Raw genomic sequence first — 18,795 nt, 5'->3', positions numbered from 1 at the left:
CATTTTTAACATGAAAATAAAGGTTTTTTTTATGAAAAACAAAATAGGCAGTCTCTCTTGACTTCTTGTAACGTAAATACTTTTTATAAAACAAAAAATAAAAATCTATCCAGGTTGAAAATGAAAAGCCCCTAAATTCCTCTATTGTTTGTTTGTTCCGCAATTCCAGTGTGTACACATGTATCAGTTTAAATATTTATTAGTAGTTATTGACAGTTATAATTGTTTTTTGGTTTGTTTGTTTTTTCTCTTCAAAATAAGGATCAGGAAAACAAAAGGTTGATAATTTAATGTTAAATATAAATATTTAACCTTTAGACAGACACCAACACAATTAAACAGAATATTTGCACATTGTGAAGTATTTCAGAAACATAAATTTAAGACATGAAATAAACCTACCGTCCAGCCAAAAGAAATATGAAGCCACCTTATGGAACAATAAATCTATCAAACACATTTTAACCACTTAATATATGCAAAAATATTTCCAAAAGTTCATTTCCCTTTTTAATCAACAATTTTTGTATTTAACAATTTTTTTTTCTTTTGTCATCACTTTCATTTTTGGTTAATGTATGACATCTTTTTTTGTTTTTTTAATCTGAGACACGATGATGACCACAGAATCACTACTGTTTATATTTTGTTTTTTGGGCTGTCGTAATCGCGGGCACGTCTCAGTTCTCCTATCTGCTGCTCATGCTAGTTGTAGACATTGACAGGGAGCCACAAACTGAGAAATGAGATACTTGCAGTGTGCTTTTAGTTTAGCTGGTGTGTTGGCTGTGGGACATACCTGTGTCGTTTGAATCCATGCATTGGATCGTCACGGGAGTTATTCTTTTTGGCTCGCGCGCAGTACCAACGCCGGCCCGGGACATACAAGTGCACCGAGAGGACTCGATAGCCATGGGAAATACCGAGATGTACGGCACCGGCTTCTGCTAACTGTCTCCATTTGTATGTTGTCACTCGTTGCGCGCGCGCGCGCCGTGTCGCGAGCACGGAAACACGGAAGTAGCTTGAATGGTGATGCTACTGAAATGTAAACAAAACAAGTAGAGCACGGCGCAGAACTCTTGCTATTGTTATGAAAACCATAAAGCCTCACTCGCAACCGATACTTGGACAGCTTATAACAGAGATTTAATTTTGGATCAAAAGCTCACACAAGCCTTTTAGACTACACATTCTTGAGTAAAGCATGAAGCCAACATCATGCAACTTATTGCTGGTTCTGTTTTGCCTTCTCGCCTCGTCAACGCCACATGGGGTCATTAAGTCGAGTTCCGCTATACATTTAAAAGGTGGGAAACTGCTGACCTGTCCACCGGAACCACACTTATCCCCCCCCAACACACACCCTCGAAACCTCCAGGGGTTGCAAACAGCGGGATGACGACTTCAAACAGAAGAGAACAATAAAAATAGCTGCACTTTTTTACAAGCTTGTTTAAAAAGAAAACAAAAAAAATGCAACGTTGACATGTTGGAAAACGGCTTTTTAAGGAAATCCAGAAATTGCTTGGAAAAACAAACAGTAAATCTTTTATTACATACAGAATGATCAAATTACAATAAAAGAAGAGGTAAATAAAATATGTTCATGTCCAGTGGTAAACAAGAGCCTCTGTTTACTGGTGTCGCTAAGTGCTTTGGGCTACACTTGAAGCAGGGTTGAAAAGCTGCGGTGGCTTGAGCAGCGACTTGATGCCGACCTCCCAATAAAACAAAAAAAAAAAAAAAAAAAAACTCTTCCATGTTGGCGCGTCAGAAGAAAAGTCCTCTCATCCTCCGACCGATACCCTGTCGGTCGTACAGGACGTTGAACTTGTTGATGAATTGGTTCATGCTGTTACACGACTTGGTGATGGTGCCCAAGTAGGCCATGAGGCCCACGTCGTTGCATTGCTGCAGGCAGACGCAAAACGTGGGGTACAGGGTTAAAACAGTAAAAGATGGAATTTGTGGTCACAAATGAACAAAAGGGGCGGGTCTTACGTCATAGAAATCTGTTTTAAACTTTATAGTGCTGAGGACTGGCAACCTGTGGCACAGGGCGTTTGCTTCTCGTAGGATTTCGTGGTTGAACGGAACCTCTCCTGATGGACGGTGAAAACAAATGACCAAAAAAAAAAAAAAAAAAAAAAAAAAAAAAAAAAAAAAAAGATTAATTTTGAAGCATTTTCAACTAACATGAAGGAAAGCAGTCCAAAAAAATAGCACTTAAAAAAATGTGTAGCAACAAGTGCCGATGCAATGCTATCATGTGACCATGAATAATTTAGTATTTTACATTTTGTAATTAATATTTTAATTTTCTAGCCTAAACATGCTAATCCAAATTCATGTGGCATCATACATAACAAAAGTAACAAAACTACACTGTGTATTTAAACCACATACCTTTTAATAGTGCTAATAATGCTAAATAGCATCTATAAAGCATATAGACAGACAATAACAGTACTAAGTCATATAGTCTTTATCCTCCGCATAGAACAACCAATATTAATGCCGGAATTATGAGCTGAGAGAGGAATTGAGATGACTCAAGTGTTACTATGAATCCCACATTTCTAGGCTGCAATATGACTAGCTACTGCATCCAGGCAACTGCCAAGAACTCAAGTGGGATTCAGAACAACACCTCTGTGCGTAAAAGCAGAAAGAAAGAAGAGGCCAAACATTCTTTGTCCACTAACGAGAACGTCTCACCTGATTCCACCGCTTTGACGTACTCCAGGATGATCTTGACGCGACTGTGCAGCATCTTGATGGCACTGTGCTGGGCGATGAGGTGCTCGGCCACTGCGGCGGAGGTACCAGAAGCGGATTTCAGAAACGGAATTCACGCGCGTTTCCGTCGGCTCGCTGCGACTTTTACCTGTGGAGTTCTCGCCCGTGCCGGTGGCCGTCATGCGGGCGACATGGTCCACACCGATTCTCTCCGCCTCCTCCGTCGCCAGGGTGTAGTTCAGCTCGGCGAACAACATGGTGGCCTACAAGGGGAGGGGAAGAAAAATAGAGTGGGGGAAAAAAAAAAAAGAGCTGAAGGGTCTGATTTTTAAGCTTATTTGAGAGGAAGGTTACCTCGCCACTGATGATATCAATGACTGATTCAAAAACGCTCACAGGTAGCTGAGGAAGAAAACAAACATAAAATGAATACATAAATCAACATTTTTTTTAGATGCCTCAGTCCAAAAATCCTACTCAAAACGTAAACTCGCTAACAACTATCTAGCTATCCTGATGCAACAACAGCCAATTCGTTGACACCCACGTCACTCACCAGGCTAGACCCCGCCCTTTAAAGACACACGTACTCAAAGATCACCATTACTACATATAATGAAGAATGTGAGAATAGTGACACCAAGTGGACAAAAATAATATCTGCATCGTATTTACATTATTGCATTGTGTGCTGGTAATGTGTGCAAAATATATTTTTATTTGATTGCTCGGTGGGAAAATACTAGGGATGTTCATTAAAAGATTTTTCCAGACTGATAACAGTACAAATACTCAACTACTAGCCGCTAGTACTTTTGATATATAAAATCCCTCCCCCCCCCAAAAAAAACACCTATCCTTAAAGGCACGGTCTTCCGTTTTCACTCAGGAAAATGCACTATATAAATACAGGATTTATAGCCATGAATTCCTTCTCAATCTATACCACTGGGCTTCTGTGAATGTGTGGTGGTGATTTTTTTCCCTAACAACCCCCCCCCCCCCCCCCCCCCCCCCCCTGTAGCTGCTCGTAAATATACACATAAACGTCTATTACCATGATTTTCTATGGTTAAAAAATATAATCTAATCAAAAACCAAACAAAATTGTCGGTCAAGAGAGCAACTCACATCAGTGTGTTTGGTCATCGGGTTAAGCTTGAGGAAGAGCGGACTCTCGATGATCTCGCACACCTGACAGGAGAGCAAACGACAGTTAAGGTCACAACATGTTGAGTGTGATGTTGCTTTACTCAAGTGTGCCCACCTGCTTGTGAATGTGAATGTCGGACGCGTCGGCAGGGCCGCCAGTGGTGTACCAACCCAAGAACTCCATTTCTTTGAAAACCTGCTTGACTATGAAAGCCACAAGCTTGTGAACAATTTCAAAGCTCTAACAGCACATGAAATTGTTTCACCTGTGCTTTTTAGTGTTTTTGCCAAGCCAGTAGAGTACTGCCAGACAATCAGAAGCTACAGCGCAACACAACTCACACTGCTCCTCTTTGGTGTAGTAGTACTCCTTGTCAATGTGCACTTTGTCGTCCGTCGTGTGCGAGAGAAGTTCAAAGGAGTTCATCACCTCGATGTTTCGGCCCTCTTGCTTCCCGATGAGAGCGCCGATCACTGAAGAAAGACAAGCGAGACGACAACAGACATGTTTAGCACACGATAAGCAGCTTCGGCGATGGATTGCATACCTTGCATGGGTCTTCCTTCCTGTGAGCGGATACGTATCCAGTGGTCTGATATGTTGAGGATGACCAGAGGGTGCAAGGCCACCGAGACGCTGCCAGTCATCCCGGAGGCCATGACACTGGGACTGGCTATAAATGCAGAGAGATAGGCTAAACCATCTACAAGCTGATTTCTCAACAGGACCCCCACACAATGCACATTTTGGTCACAAAATTACAGAATTAGCTGTTTCCATAGCATTTACAGAAGAACAGCATTATTTAATAGTTGCACTACATTTGGGGAACTGTTACTAACTTTAAATTATTACCTACAGCTGCACAATGATGAAGATTGATCAGAATAAACACACAGGGAATATCGCCTCAAAGTAGTTCATGTGTTGACAGCCTTACAGCTGCCTGTGTCAGCAAACTCGCACGGGGATCGCTAATCCCGCGTATTCGTTATCGGAGATAGACAACTATATGTTTCAGAATGGAGCGCAACAATTTACGTGTGTATTCGTATCGATATGGGGAAAAAAAAGTGATTGAACAAGTGTTAAAAGACTCGCCTGCCCCGTCCACTTCCATTCCACCGCCGTTGCTGGTCGCCATCTTGTCCGGTGAAAGGCGCATGCGCGATGTGGGATCGGCTGTAACAACGTTAGCTCGCATGACTGTGAAATTTGGGGGGAAAAAATTATTTTTTTTGTTTGAAAAATATGAAGATGTTTATAATAAAAAATATGATATACTTCAATTTTAATTAAAAATAAATAAATCAACAAAACTTACTAATTTAGAACAGGCCATACAACCGGTTGACGTTTCCAGCGGAGTATTCATCGGGGAGCACCTAGTGTGCTTCAACGTTTGTAGTCCGTATTCAAAAAACAAACGAAAAAAACAAAAAGGTGTCTACACTTTTGTTTACACAATGGATGAATTTCCAACTTGTAACCTCGACTACCTTCCCGAAAATATTTTAATTGACGTGCTGTCATATTTGAGCGTCCGCGAGCTTGTCAGAGCTGGGAGGTGAGAGCGAGTTTTGATTGAGTATCAAAAAATAAATCCTGCCCTTTGTCGTCTTGTGTGGAATATTTATCCGTGACTCTTTTAACATGATTTAAAGCTGTGTGTGGTGTTGAAATGTCCTTGCAGGGTGTGTAAGAGATGGAGACGCCTTGTAAAGGATCAAAAACTGTGGAGACTTGTCGACTTGACTGCGTGGAAAGGGGTAAGAAAAATTGAGTAATTTGTATTCGCTTTAGCACTGAATTTTCTGAATCTCAAAGTATTTGTGCATTTGTTTATGTTTTGTTTACTTGAATTATTCTAAAATGAAAAGAATTGATTTTCTACACATTAGTACCACATCTGGTCTGAGTAAATATTGAAAGAATGTAATGTATTGTTGCAACTTCTGGCATGTGCCTAATATGTAAAGTAGAGATAAAAAAAAAAAAAAAAAAGTCTACACGCCATTGTTCAAATGCCAGATTTTTGTAATATAAAATAAAGTCGGGCCAAGATAAATAATTTCAAGAATTTTCCACCATTAATGTGACCTATAACATGTACAAGCCACCATTGTCAGTCATACAATGCAATGCATGCAATGCATTGCAAAGTTTGAAGTGTTTTGAATTTATTTTAGATCACAAAAACCTGCCACTTGAACAGGTGATTGGACTTTTTACATCCGCTGTATCTCTCTTCTCAATAAGATGACATCCCGTATCCTGTGGGTCCTTCTGCGCCAGTACCTCGGTTGTGGACTACGGTACTTACGCCTGCGTGGTTTGCTCCTTTCCGTCCGAGGCGGCACCTTCCTGTCTGAGGCTTGGCTCAAAGCTTTGTCCACAAAGTGCCCTCGCCTGAGCAAGCTCTACCTCCTGCACGCGGACTTGAGAAGCCTCCCCAGTTGCCAGCTCCTGCCGCCATCCTTGAAGGTGCTGGAGCTGCAAGGCTGTGAGCTCCCTCAGGGCTTTTTCAACCAGGACCTTCCAGCGTCGTCCCAAGAGCGCGCACAGGCGACTTCCAGCGTTAAACAGAAAGGAAAAGGACCCAGTTCGCCATCAGGGATTTCTATTGAATGTTTAATTCTCAACAATGTTCCCTCGTTTAAGGACCAACACCTGCAGAGTCTGACGTCATGGGAGAGGCTCAGTCGACTGGAGTTGTGCGACACGTTTCGCGTGACCGCCAACGGACTCCGAGGCTGCGCCGCTAAGGAAGGAGTCTGCGGTTTGGAAGGTCTATTCCGGCTGAAGTTTCTGGAAATGAGCATCACCACACGGCAGGGCCACCAGCGGCCCATGGCGTCGTTAGGTTTAGAAACGGGTTGGCTCGGACTCGAGGAGCTGAGCCTCGGCGGCAAGGAGGTGGCGCCGGGCTTCCCCTACGCCAGCCGCCTGAAGGACCTCAAGCGCCTCTACCTGAAGGCCTGCACGCTCGACGAGTTGCAGGTGGTGCACAACTGCAAAATGCTACGCGGCCTCCCCGGCTTCCTCAGACTGGAGTTTTTGGATGTGGTCTTCCAGCCGCGCAGTGGCGGCGAGGGCGAGCAGGAGCAGGAAGGCGAGGAAGAGGCCGCGGACGGCGGCGACGGCGACAACGAAGGCAAACCGGATAAACTGATTGGAAATCTGCGTCGTTTGCTGGCTGTCATGCTGCCGTGTTGCACGCTGGCCTTCAACAACTGCTCCGTTCAACTCAACTCCAATCTTGGCTCAAATTTATTTATATAGCGCCAAAGCCGCAGCTGTGACAAAATGCTGCACACAAAAGATAAAATACTGTAGTAAACATCAAAACGATTTTTTTTTTTTTTTTTTAATCCATCTTGTCGCACATGTGTAGTAGGTAAGACAGGAGCAAGTTTGAAATCTCCATTGAATACGCCAGGATCATAAATGACCTCATATTTCAAATTTGCTTCAAAATGAGTTGAAAATTTAGCTAAAAATAAATAAACTAATATTCTAACAGCTAATAGTTTGGCCGTACTCGAGTAATATTTTTTCATTTACTTGTCTCACTTCATATCTCCTCTGGGACACATTTGACTCCATGTTGGAATCACGCTTTTGTATAAATGAAGCACCCAATTTGACCAATGAATCACAGTTCTGCTTCATTTACCATAATTTCTAGAGAATAGGATTAAAAAAAACATTTCTATAGTTCGTGTTTTTTTTTATAAACTTCAGAAAATGGATGGATGCACATGGGCATTGCGCCGCTCTTTCTGTCGTGCTTCACTTGGCCGCCAGGAGGCAGTATAAGACAAAGATGTAAATGCCATTACCGTGTTTGACAAACGCACAACTGAACGAATGTCAAGAATGTCTTCTGAGTGAGCATATATGCGTGTAGTATTTTTGTTTTGGGGCTGTTAGAACTTCACGTTTGTATGTACAATACGAGTCTTTTAAAACACATTGCAGAATTTTCTTTTATTTCATCTCACACATTCACTGTCGTCTCAATTCCTTTCAGTTTGACTGTAATAGATAATGTAGGTTAATTCTAATTGGAGTATACAAGTTGTTAAATATATTTGATATATCCTATTGGGTTTGTTTGCCAAATGAAATTCATTTCAATGTTTTAACTCTGAAAGCAACCAAAAATAATAATAATCATACAAAACAACACATGAATACAGTACTGTATTTAATAAACAAATGCCATGTTGTTGTTTCCTGCTTTCAAGTGCCATTTGATGTGAACTTTATCAGGCTTTGATGTCAGTGAAATTAGAGGTGTGGTAGGGGGTACACACAGAGTCATTGGGTGTCATTAAATTAGATCTTATTAGTGATAACTTCCCTGAACACCTTATTGTGGTGGGTGGGTGATGTGTCAACATTTTGAGGTGGATCATCTGCATGGGCCCCTTTCTGGAGGCAGGCCGGTCAACTGGGAGTAAGGCCCAAACAAAGCCGTTGCTCCTCTGAGCCAGATGAAGTGGCTCGGGCATTTGATCTGGATGCCACCCGCAGTGAGGTGTTCCAGGCATGAACTACCAGGAGGAGGCCATGGGGATGAAGAATGACACGGTGGAAAGACTCTGGCCGGCCTGGGAATGGTTCGGAATCCCCGTGGAGGAGTTGGACGAAGTGGCTGGGGAGAGGGAAGTCTTGGTTTTCCTTCTAAGGCTGCTTACTCTTGCGATCAGAACCAGGATGAGTGATAGAGGATGGATGGATGTGGAGTAGAGAGTGAGAGAAAGAAACCGGTGTCGCGACTAGATGTGATCGGGCTGCCAGATCGTATCGGGGTCGCCTAACTGAACACGTCCCGCTACAGGATTGGCTGGAAATTATCCAGTTGACGTCAAACATTGGAAAGAAAATAATAAAGATGTCATTTAAATAACTGAAATTGTAAAAACATAAATAAAACTAAGAATATAAACGCAAAATATATTGAATAAATAATAAAATAAGATTGACTAAATGATAAATACACAAAATAATTGTCTCAGATGTGACAAATATCGTCAGTTTAGATTGTTAATGTGTTCCTATTATCATTAAGACTGTTTTTTGTTAATGTGATTGATTTGTGACCAGCTAAAAAAAGAAACCAAACTGAAGCTAACTTCGACAGCGCTGCTGTACTGACGTCACCGACAAGCTGAAGGCGCTTCAATCTATGTATATATTTTTTTCACTCTTAAAGTATCATACTTTTATATTTTTAGGTTTATTTACGTTTTTACAATTTTAGTCCATAAATGTTATTTTGAACAATTGTAAACGGACAATTTCCGGACGATCCTGTAGCGTGACGTCATCTGCAGGCGACCCGATACAATCTGGCAGCCCAATCACGTCTGGTACCGACATCGGCTCAATTCAGAAGGTTTTGGGGAAAATGCCTCCTTTCAGTGTTATAACCCACATAAAGGCCATAGTTTCAAAAACTGGACTCATTTTCGAAGAAATCCGTCTAAGTGAGTAAGCTCATTTAGCCATCACCACATGGAACGCTTTGAGGTTACAATTAGGATTTCCTACCTTCCTGGAATGCAGCAATTAGCTTTTTGTTGAAAGTGACTACACTTAACACTTGAGTGTATATATTTATTTGCAACCAAAAAAAATTGTCAATACCGAATTCCTTTTAAAAGTACACTAACTATTTAAGGCAATCGTATCTTCTCCTTGGCTTTTACTTCCTGCTACTCCTGACCAATGGGACCTCTCGATGTGCAAAACGCCAACCAATCAGCTTCGTCCGTGTTGGCAGTTTGAAATAGTTGGCGGCCGTGCTCCTTCGGAAGAAGAGTGAAGACACGCTATAAAGTTGCTAATTTTGCACAAATGCAGGTAACTTTTATTTTCTGGTTTCTTAATTGTGAAATAATACAGTACGAGAGTTGCTAACCCTGAGTCGTCGATACAGTTTCGCATAGTTCATACAGCGTTTCGCCAGCAAACCGACGCTTTGTTAGCGTCTGTTTTGAACTCATGAGCCTACCTTTTGTATCTTGTGAAAAATATTATTTAAAAAAAAACTTAATCTGCATACTCAGTACCAATTAAATCGTTGCGTGTGACCCAAGTTTATTCTTGTCGTTGCTTATATGCTTACACATGTGGATGCCAACGACGTTTGCGGCCTAGTCGTTATTTATCATTCTTCCGAATGTATCTGCGTCTTTAACGGGAAATTAAAATTGCTGCAACACTAGCGTTATTGGTTAATGTACGTGCATTGCATTGAAACATTGTGTATACTATAGTCTTATTGACAATTCCGAGGCGAGGTCACAAGTCAAAATGGCGGTCATAAAAAAATACCAGAATATATAAAGAATGCTACATGTATATAGAAATGCTGATTAATTGTAAAAATATGATATTGATAGGTAGCACGAAATTATGCTGTTGAATTAGTAAGTGTAAACTTGTTGAAAATGTCTTATTGCTGTCATTTTGTGTTGATTAGGGGCTGACAAGTTTTGCTTAGTTTTTGTAAAAAGAGTAAAAGAAATAAAGCAATACATTATGCCATTTGTTTTCACAGTGGAAGATGCATTGCATTGCACTGATTGCAGAAATATCAAAAAAGTTTGGAATTGTCCATAGTGAAAGTACAGTTCTTCTTGCCTGCCTCTTTTAAAAATGGGTGGCACAAAATATTGTGGCGTAGTGTGTAGAGCACTTGCGTCGAAATGCAGCATCACCGGTTCAAAATCAAATTCTGATCTGTACTTTTTATTTATTTTTTCATCCTATGTTTACAATTTCTTACAGCCATTCAGGAGTTAAACGAGCCGTTTTGTTAAACATTTTTATTGAGGAATTGAAATGTTAATTTGCTGTGATGAGGCTGGTAATGGGGATAACAGCCTGTTTTCGGTGGCAAAATAAAAATTTGATGGTGGGGGAAAAAAAAGACAAGGGGTGAAGCGAAGCATGACACGCACAGTGCATGACTCGTGGCAAAAAATAACTGAGTCTCAGCAACATGCATATCTTGTTAAAACAACCACTGCCTTCTTAAATTAATACAATTTCTAATATCTATTTTTTCTTTACAGAATAAAGAAAATCACGAGCCAAGGGCTTTCCAGCAAGCGGTAAGATGATAAACAAGCATCAAACTAATAACCTGCAGATGTTTATGAATCTAGAAGAAGCTTGTGGCTTTTAAATAACGTAGCTTTGTACTAGTCAGCCTTTTATTTTATTTCGTTGCAGAAAGCTTTTAATGTTGTGCAGCACACACTTCTGCAACTAAAACTGGTCCTTAATGCGGACAAAACTAAACTGATGTTGTTTTCAAATTCCAGGAAAAGCACACAATTTCCCCCCAAAGTGTCCACTCTGGAGGGAAATGAAATAGAGGTGGTTCATACATATAAGTATCTTGGTATTTTGCTTGACGACACTGACTTTTAAACCCCATGTTGAGAACCTCGTGAAGAAACTCAAACTAAAACTGGGTTTCTTATTTCGGAATAAATGTTGTTTTTCTTTTGAGGTCAAAAAGCGTCTTGTCACTGCAACTTTTTTATCTGTTTTAGATTATGGGGATGTGTTGTATATGAATGCTTCAGCTCAGTGTCTGAGTAAGATTGACTCTGTATATCATGCTGCTTTGAGGTTTGTTACAAATTGTAGAGCCTTGACCCATCACTGTGAACTGTACTCTCGAGTGGGATGGCCTCCTTTGTCCACCAGGAGGTTGACTCACTGGTACATTTTTATTTACAAGGCTATGCTTGGACTGCTGCCCTCTTATATTTGTAATTTAATCACATTGAAAAGTGTTGATTCTTATGGTCTGTGTTCCAATGATCTTTTGTTGCTCTCTGTTTCATTTGCCCGCACTGAGCTGGGAAAAAAAAGCTTTTGTTTTCTCTGCCCCTTCTGCATGGAACATGTTGCAAAAGGACTGGAAACTAACGGAACTTGTTTCATTGAACGATTTTAGATCCAGATTAAGAGCACTTGAGACGGCCTCATTGATTTGTAACTGTTTTATATAATTTTTATGTGATTGTATGTGAAACTTTTATTTGTAACTGTAATGTAAACTGTTTTGCTGCCTCTTGGCCAGGACTCCCTTGAAAAAGAAGTTCTTAATCTCAACGGGACTATCCTGGCTAAATAAAGGTTAAATTAAATAAAAATAAATAAAAAATATTTTACAGTTGTAGATTATTTTAAAGTCCTCGTTTTTTCACTTTTTGTAAAGTGTTTTATCTACATAGTGTAATATTTTCTACTATTATTTTTTGTATTGCAAGGGCAAGGCCATACAGAAATGACAATCTATTCAGAGTAAAATGACAATAAAGCTATTTTCATGTATTCATTCCTGTTTTTAAACTGTTTGGCTAGAGCTCCAGCATGTTTGCGGGTCCGCAGCGTGTTCCGGTGAAACCGTCGCAAATCGCAGACAGAAGTGTCATCCCAGGTAATGTGAGCCTCTTTAAAGAAAAGAAGAAAAAAAAAAAAGAAAAAAAGCCGCTGTGATTGTGAATATTATTGCAATTACTTTACTGCATAAACTTTTAGGGCCTGTAAGAGGAGAATGTGTTGGTTCGTCCTCCGGTTCTGTTGCAAAGTAAGTATCAGGCCCATACCTGACCTTATTTAAAGGTATTGTTATATAGATTTTAAATAAATCACTCTTGATTTCCTCCCACCCCTTTTTTTTCAAATCAGGCCGATCACCATTGACGACTTTGACATTGGTCGACCCCTAGGGAAGGGCAAGTTTGGGAATGTGTACCTTGCCAGGGTGAAGAAGCTGCAAGCCGTTGTAGCTCTGAAGGTGTTGTTCAAGTCCCAGATGGAGAAGGAGGGCGTGGAGCACCAACTCAGGAGGGAGATTGAGATCCAGACCCACCTCAAGTAAGCGTTTTCAGTTTGTCTCCTTCACAGCCATCGGAATATTACAGTTAATCACAATCTCTTCTAGGATGCTGTTCAGATGTAAAAAGTTTGTTTTTTTATTATTATTTTTTTTTTTATTTTATTTTATTTTATTTTTTTTAAACACTGCAGAATTTATCTTTGGCATAGGTGTTCTTCGGGCTGTGCAATTAATCGAAATTCAATTACAATTTAAAAACTCAACATAATTATGAAAAAACAGATTATTAATACTAATTTTTTATTTTTTTTATTTTTTAGTTGTTTTTTTTTTAATTTATGCATTCTCATCTTTTTTTTTAACAATGCAAAAGTTAACTTTTGCATAGGTGTGATTAGGGCTGTTCAAATTAATCAAAATTCAATTACAATTTAAAAACTCAACATAATTATTAAAAAGCAGATTATTAATACTAATTTTTAGGTTTTTTTTTTAGTTTTTTTTTTTTTATTTATACATTCTCATCTTTTTTTTCTTTTCTTTTTTTTTTAACAATGTAAAAGTTAACTTTGGCATAGGTGTGATTAGGGCTGTTCAAATTAATCGAAATTCAATTACAATTTAAATTACACTCCAAAATTAAAAAATCAGCATAATCATAAAAACAGATTATTGATACTAATTTTTTAGTTTTTTTTTTTTTTTAATACTTTTTTTTTTTTTTTTTTAACTAATTTAATAAATTCGGTTTCATCCAAAAGGAACTTGTACAATCGTAGTGTTTAAAATAATTTTATTTGTCTTAAAAAAAAAATATATATATATATATATATATTAGGGGTGTCACGATTCGCCAACTCCACGATTCGATTTAAATTTCGATTTTGGGGTCACGATTCGATTTTTTTTTCGATTTTTTTTTTTTTTTTTTTTCCGCTCCCCCACTTTATAACACAGAGGCATATGCTTCTGTAGGCTAAGGCTAGTCTATGATCATTGGTTCTATTCATTGTACAGTAAATCTTATTTCAAAAGATCGGCTACATATAGGTGATGCAATTTCCATATTATTTTTGTGTAAATTTATGTAATATATGATAATTGACATTAGGCAGGAATGATCAAATTCAAAGAATTTATTTACAATATAAAGTTAACCGTCTTGTTCTTACTGAAGTGTAAAATAAAAAATAAAAAAACAAAAACAAAAAGTCACAGTGGGTGCCTGCCATCTATTGACTGTTTTTGGTTACAACAGTGTGCTGTGCGTTCCTCTTAAAATAATGTGCAATGTGCAACAACAACAAAAAATATATTGTATCCAAAGTCATGGAACAAATACAGCCTGAACAAACTATATCCCAACATTTACAGTTGCTGGGCATACTGTAGCGTGGTTCAAGTACACTAATTAAATGTTTGAATCCAGCGTTTTCCAAGGCTGCAGGTCTGCTGCTATAAATAGACCTATGGATCTGGCGTTTCGCGCGAGCTGAAGTGTGTGGAAGTTTCACTGTAAATGAGGATGAAATAGTTGGTTGGACCGTTGTTTTCCCACTTCTAGTTGAATTTGATAAATCTAAATCTTTGTGATGCCTGCGTAAATGTCCCGTCATGTTTGTCGTGTTTCCCGTTGTTACGGCTGGCGGCTCGGGCCCGCTCCTAGTATGTATGTGTGTGTTTGTGTCGGCTGGTGCCCGTATAATGGTACTTCAGTTTGAATGCGCCAGCGCGACACTCTGATTGGAGGACTGTGCCAGCGCGACACTCCGATTGGACGACTGTGCCAGCGCGACGCTATTGTGTATCCGTGTATTATACCCCTATTGGTTATTGTTGTTTCTCCTCCGTTCTGTCAGTTCTGTCAAATGCGGTTATTATTTGTTCACCTTCCACTTTCACTCCCTTGTCAAACCCCTGCCTGAAATTTCAATTAAAACTACTCAGATGTTAAAGTCGACCCGTGTTTATCTACTCTATATTTTCTGTTATTGTGTTACTTCCCTTCCCCTTGACGAGCCGGGCGTAACACCGTGGCCGAGTACAGTACGCGCACATAACATATCTTGCAACTGTGGTCTTTTTATCGACAACGTGAACGTTGTCGACATAACTCACCGGGAACGCAAAATGTTTCCAAACTGGTGACGAGAGAAGCGGGAGCGGCTTGAAGCACCATTGCTGTGTCTGTCCGCGCTTGCCATCATGACTGCAGGAGAAGTCAGCTAACAAGTGCCATTAGCTAGTAGCTGAATGGCTGCGTCTCATTTGCTTTCCTGGGAGGTGGCGGTGGCGGCGGGCGCGGGGGGGGGGGGCATCGAATCGTGTGTCCTCTCTTCTATTTCGATGCTCGAAATCGTGACGTAATTTCGATCGATTTCGATAAAAAATCGAAATCGTGACACCCTTAATATATATATATATATATATATATATATATATATATATATTTAAATGTTTTCTTCTTTTGTACCAAAAATAAATAAATGCTCGTCCTACTGCATAGTGCACAATGCACATGCTGCACTCCAACTTAGTTATTGCCAACATAAATAAAGTAGATATTATTATTATTATTATTATTTTTATAATAAATATCTATGATTATAAATTCTGTTTGGACCTAAAGGAACTTGCATAACTATAGTGTTTCTATTATTTATTTATTTATTTATTTATTTATTTTTAAGTGCTTAAACATTTTCTTGTTTTGTTCCAAAAAATAATCGCTTGAACAATCATGATTGTAATTGGTGCCAAAAATAATCAGGATTATTTTTTTCCCATGATCGAGCAGCCCTAGGTGTCACGCTAAAGCCAGTTACTTGTGTCACCCCCCCCCTTTTTTTTTTTTCTCTTTTTCAGGCATCCCAACATCCTTTGCTTTTACAACTACTTTCATGATCGCAAGAGGGTATTTTTGGTGCTGGAGTACGCGCCACGTGGCGAGATGTACAAGGAGCTCCAGAGATGCGGACGCTTTGACGACCGGCGCACTGCCACTGTAAGACCTTGTGCTGCCCGAGCGAGCCGCGATTGGTTGGTCAGTGGCGGCAGTATCGTTTTGAAGGATCGTCTCATGTTTGGAGTCTGTTAATATTTTTGGAATCTTCATTTCAGTGGGTTTCTGCTGGTCTTTAAAAAGCATTAAGTGGATTTAGCTAAAATGAACTCATTCACTGCCAGCCATTTTCATGTTCTATTGCTATAAAAACATGGAACCTACCAAAAGAACGATTAGTCTCTTCTTTCATCAGGAAAAAAAAAGTATATGTTATATCTGTTTTTCAGTTTTGCAGCAATTAGCATTAGAATTAGCTCAGTTTCATCATTATTCACAAACCTGTTGAAAACACTTTTTTTTTTGGGGGGGGGGCTTGTTGCAACATGGCCCTGGTTGATCTCATACTTGGCTGGCCGTTTTTTGTAATAACTACCACTGCTTTAAGTGGTAGTGCCACAAACTGCATCAAAGCCTTCATAATGCTCTAGCATACAAAAATGTATAAATACGTTTATGGGAGTGAATGAGTACTTAAATGGTTTTAAGAAGCATTTAATATAACGTCGAGCGGCATTAGAAATTTAAATGTGTTTGTATTTGTACATGTAATTCTTCATGCTCTGTTTGACATACCTTGTGTAAAGGAGTAACTACAACACAATAAGTTATTAAATGTATTTGTGTATTTTGTAATTTACAATGAACAAAATGACCTGGAGTCTGAGTTGTGTTATGCTCAAAATACCAATTTCTTGGAAGTTGGGAAAAAAAAAAAAAAGTTGTTCCTGTCACCAAGGTCCAACATGAAACACTAATGCCAACTAGTGGCAGAAAAATATACCTCAACACAAATCTGACTCAATGTTTCACACTCCTTTTAACTCTGTTAATTGTGACTGCCACATCTGTCCACTTTTGTGTCTATTGACAAGAGTAAGAAAAACTTAAGTATTTTTTTGTGTGGTTAATTACGCGAACTCTGAATGACTGACCAAATATATAAACGGTGTACGCATATGTGCGCGTTTATGATGTGGGAATTAAATTAGTTTTAAGTTGCATTTTTAAAAATGGCATTAATAATAATTATTTTATATTTGATGATCCTGAAAAAACCCTGCATTATAAATTGAATTATTTTAGTTTGACTTTTTAAAAATTCAAACAGTTTTTATAACTGATGTTAGTTTTTTAATGCAGATTTTTTTCACCTGGTCCACTGTACTGAGTTTTATTTTTTTGGCCTTTTTTGTTATGTCGTTACTTTCCATTAACTCTAGCTTTGGTTGTTATTTTCATAAGCGGTCAGCAAGTTCTGAAGATTTTGCTCCTTTCATTTCCAGTACATGGAAGAGATCTCGGATGCTTTACTGTACTGCCACTCCAAGAAAGTGATCCATCGCGACATCAAGCCAGAGAATCTACTACTTGGCTACCGCGGAGAGCTGAAAATTGCTGATTTTGGTTGGTCCGTTCATGCGCCTTCCCTAAGGTACTCAGCACCCATCCAGATCCAGATTGGGAAGTCAAAAGTTTTCAAACTGCAATCAATTATGAACGTCATTGATTGTGTTGCACCGTGCGCAGGCGTCGTACAATGTGCGGAACGCTGGATTACCTCCCTCCCGAGATGATCGAGGGCTGCACCCACAGCGAGAAGGTGGACCTGTGGTGCATCGGAGTCCTCTGTTATGAGTGCCTCGTGGGGAACCCTCCCTTTGAAACAGGCTCTCAAACCGATACGTACAAGAGAATTATGAAAGTGGGTCAACAAAATGGCTGCGTCACAGCTGTAATACATAATACAAGATTTTTCCCTTCCGGGCTCGCTTTGTCTATAGATGACAATGAATCCACTGTTGGCTTCTGAATCCGCTCCCGTTCTTTCGCAGGTGGATTTGAAGTTCCCAAACGTGGTCTCGGAGGGTGCGCGGGACCTGATAAGCAAGCTGCTTCGCCACTCCCCCAGCAATCGTCTACCGCTCCAGCGTGTCATGGATCACCCGTGGGTCCGCCAACACTCGCGCCGCATCTTACCTCCCGTCTGTCCCAACAAAACCTCATGAGCCTGATCCAAAGCTGCCGGTTTTCTTTTTGTGATGTGTTCATCTTGCATTCTTTTAGTAAATTTCCTGCTGTGGTTTTTTTCCCCTCTTTTTTTTTTTTTTTTTTACTTAAAATATATCCATCATCTTTTATCTTGTACAGTGTGGTTTTGTTATTTACCTGTGATCAATAAATGTGTTGGTGAAAATTTCATTTATTTCAGGAGTTAAAATTGTGTACTTTTCAAAAAGTTGATCAACTTTTTATCCATCCATCCATCCATTTTCTGAACCGCTCCTCACAAGGGTCGCGGATCAACTTTTTATATTAAATATAAAAACGTTAACTTTCAATTCTAAAAATGAACTAAATTGCCATCAGATTAAATAAGGTAGGAGTCACCACTATGGTGGCTATATCACCACTAAGGACCATAAGATGAACGTGGGGGAGTTTTGTTAGAATGGCTCAGTTCAGGGTTAGTTTCAAATCAAAATCCGACATTGTGTTTTCCAATGAAAGGTGATCAACTGAAAATGCTTGAAGTTGCATATTCGTATTTATCTAGTTCCTAACCCGTAAAATCATCAATAGTTCTTGAGAAATTAGGCATGATCAGGTCGTGACTAACCTTTAGTAAGTAAATTACCTGAATGTTTGCCCACGGTAGCGTGGCCGAGCGGTCTAAGGCGCTGGATTAAGGCTCCAGTCTCTTCGGGGGCGTGGGTTCGAATCCCACCGCTGCCAGACGCTTTTGACGGTAAAAGCACAATATTTTACATTGCAACAGTTCAATTTGATCTCGAAAACGTTTTGCCATTCGCTGTAGTTCTAGTGCTACAGGTCGCCAAAGTAAATAGATTGAAGGAGCAAAGGAGACAAAACGTTTGCTGTTCGATAGTCTTGCTAGGGTCCTCTATTATTTATTGGATTTTATTTAGCTGTTTTCCCTAAAATGTGTTAAGTGAATTTAAAAAG

General features: G+C 39.5%; 3 protein-coding genes and 1 non-coding gene across 6 annotated transcripts; 3 read left to right on the top strand and 1 right to left on the bottom strand.

Annotated features, from left to right (window-relative positions):
- Positions 1 to 1,524: 1,524 nt before the first annotated feature.
- cops6 (COP9 signalosome subunit 6) lies at positions 1,525 to 5,060 on the bottom strand. Of its 2 annotated transcripts, XM_077531894.1 has the most exons (10): positions 4,997 to 5,060; positions 4,443 to 4,568; positions 4,237 to 4,368; positions 4,010 to 4,098; positions 3,874 to 3,936; positions 3,097 to 3,144; positions 2,891 to 3,005; positions 2,722 to 2,814; positions 2,005 to 2,105; positions 1,525 to 1,914 (listed from the first exon to the last, which is right to left on the bottom strand). In XM_077531894.1, the coding sequence occupies exons 1-10, from the start codon at positions 5,058 to 5,060 to the stop codon at positions 1,774 to 1,776; spliced, it is 972 nt and encodes a 323-aa protein (XP_077388020.1). In that variant the 3' UTR covers positions 1,525 to 1,773. The 2 variants fall into 2 exon arrangements, with proteins under 2 accessions (XP_077388020.1, XP_077388019.1); XM_077531893.1 differs by lacking the exon at positions 4,997 to 5,060 and having other exon boundaries at positions 4,443 to 4,801.
- A 202-nt stretch (positions 5,061 to 5,262) lies between these two features.
- On the top strand, positions 5,263 to 7,870 carry LOC144025707 (F-box/LRR-repeat protein 12). Its single transcript, XM_077531995.1, has 3 exons — positions 5,263 to 5,462; positions 5,589 to 5,664; positions 6,155 to 7,870. Exons 1-3 carry the CDS (start codon positions 5,362 to 5,364, stop codon positions 7,175 to 7,177), a joined length of 1,200 nt encoding a protein of 399 aa, XP_077388121.1. The 5' UTR covers positions 5,263 to 5,361; the 3' UTR covers positions 7,178 to 7,870.
- Positions 7,871 to 9,218: 1,348 nt separating this feature from the next.
- On the top strand, positions 9,219 to 17,927 carry aurkb (aurora kinase B). Of its 2 annotated transcripts, XM_077532856.1 has the most exons (10): positions 9,220 to 9,390; positions 9,669 to 9,766; positions 10,984 to 11,022; positions 12,290 to 12,365; positions 12,467 to 12,515; positions 12,617 to 12,805; positions 15,633 to 15,771; positions 17,115 to 17,263; positions 17,359 to 17,533; positions 17,664 to 17,927. In XM_077532856.1, exons 2-10 carry the CDS (start codon positions 9,761 to 9,763, stop codon positions 17,835 to 17,837), a joined length of 996 nt encoding a protein of 331 aa, XP_077388982.1. In that variant the 5' UTR covers positions 9,220 to 9,390; positions 9,669 to 9,760; the 3' UTR covers positions 17,838 to 17,927. The 2 variants fall into 2 exon arrangements, with proteins under 2 accessions (XP_077388981.1, XP_077388982.1); XM_077532855.1 differs by having other exon boundaries at positions 9,219 to 9,766.
- Positions 17,928 to 18,482: 555 nt separating this feature from the next.
- Positions 18,483 to 18,564, top strand: trnal-aag (transfer RNA leucine (anticodon AAG)). The gene has a single exon. It is a non-coding gene; the product is annotated as a tRNA-Leu (tRNA).
- Positions 18,565 to 18,795: the final 231 nt, after the last annotated feature.

The sequence above is a fragment of the Festucalex cinctus genome, chromosome 9 (genome assembly GCF_051991245.1).
Source record: "Festucalex cinctus isolate MCC-2025b chromosome 9, RoL_Fcin_1.0, whole genome shotgun sequence".
In the NCBI taxonomy this organism is placed as follows: domain Eukaryota; kingdom Metazoa; phylum Chordata; class Actinopteri; order Syngnathiformes; family Syngnathidae; genus Festucalex; species Festucalex cinctus.
This window is presented reverse-complemented; position numbering and strand designations above follow the sequence as displayed.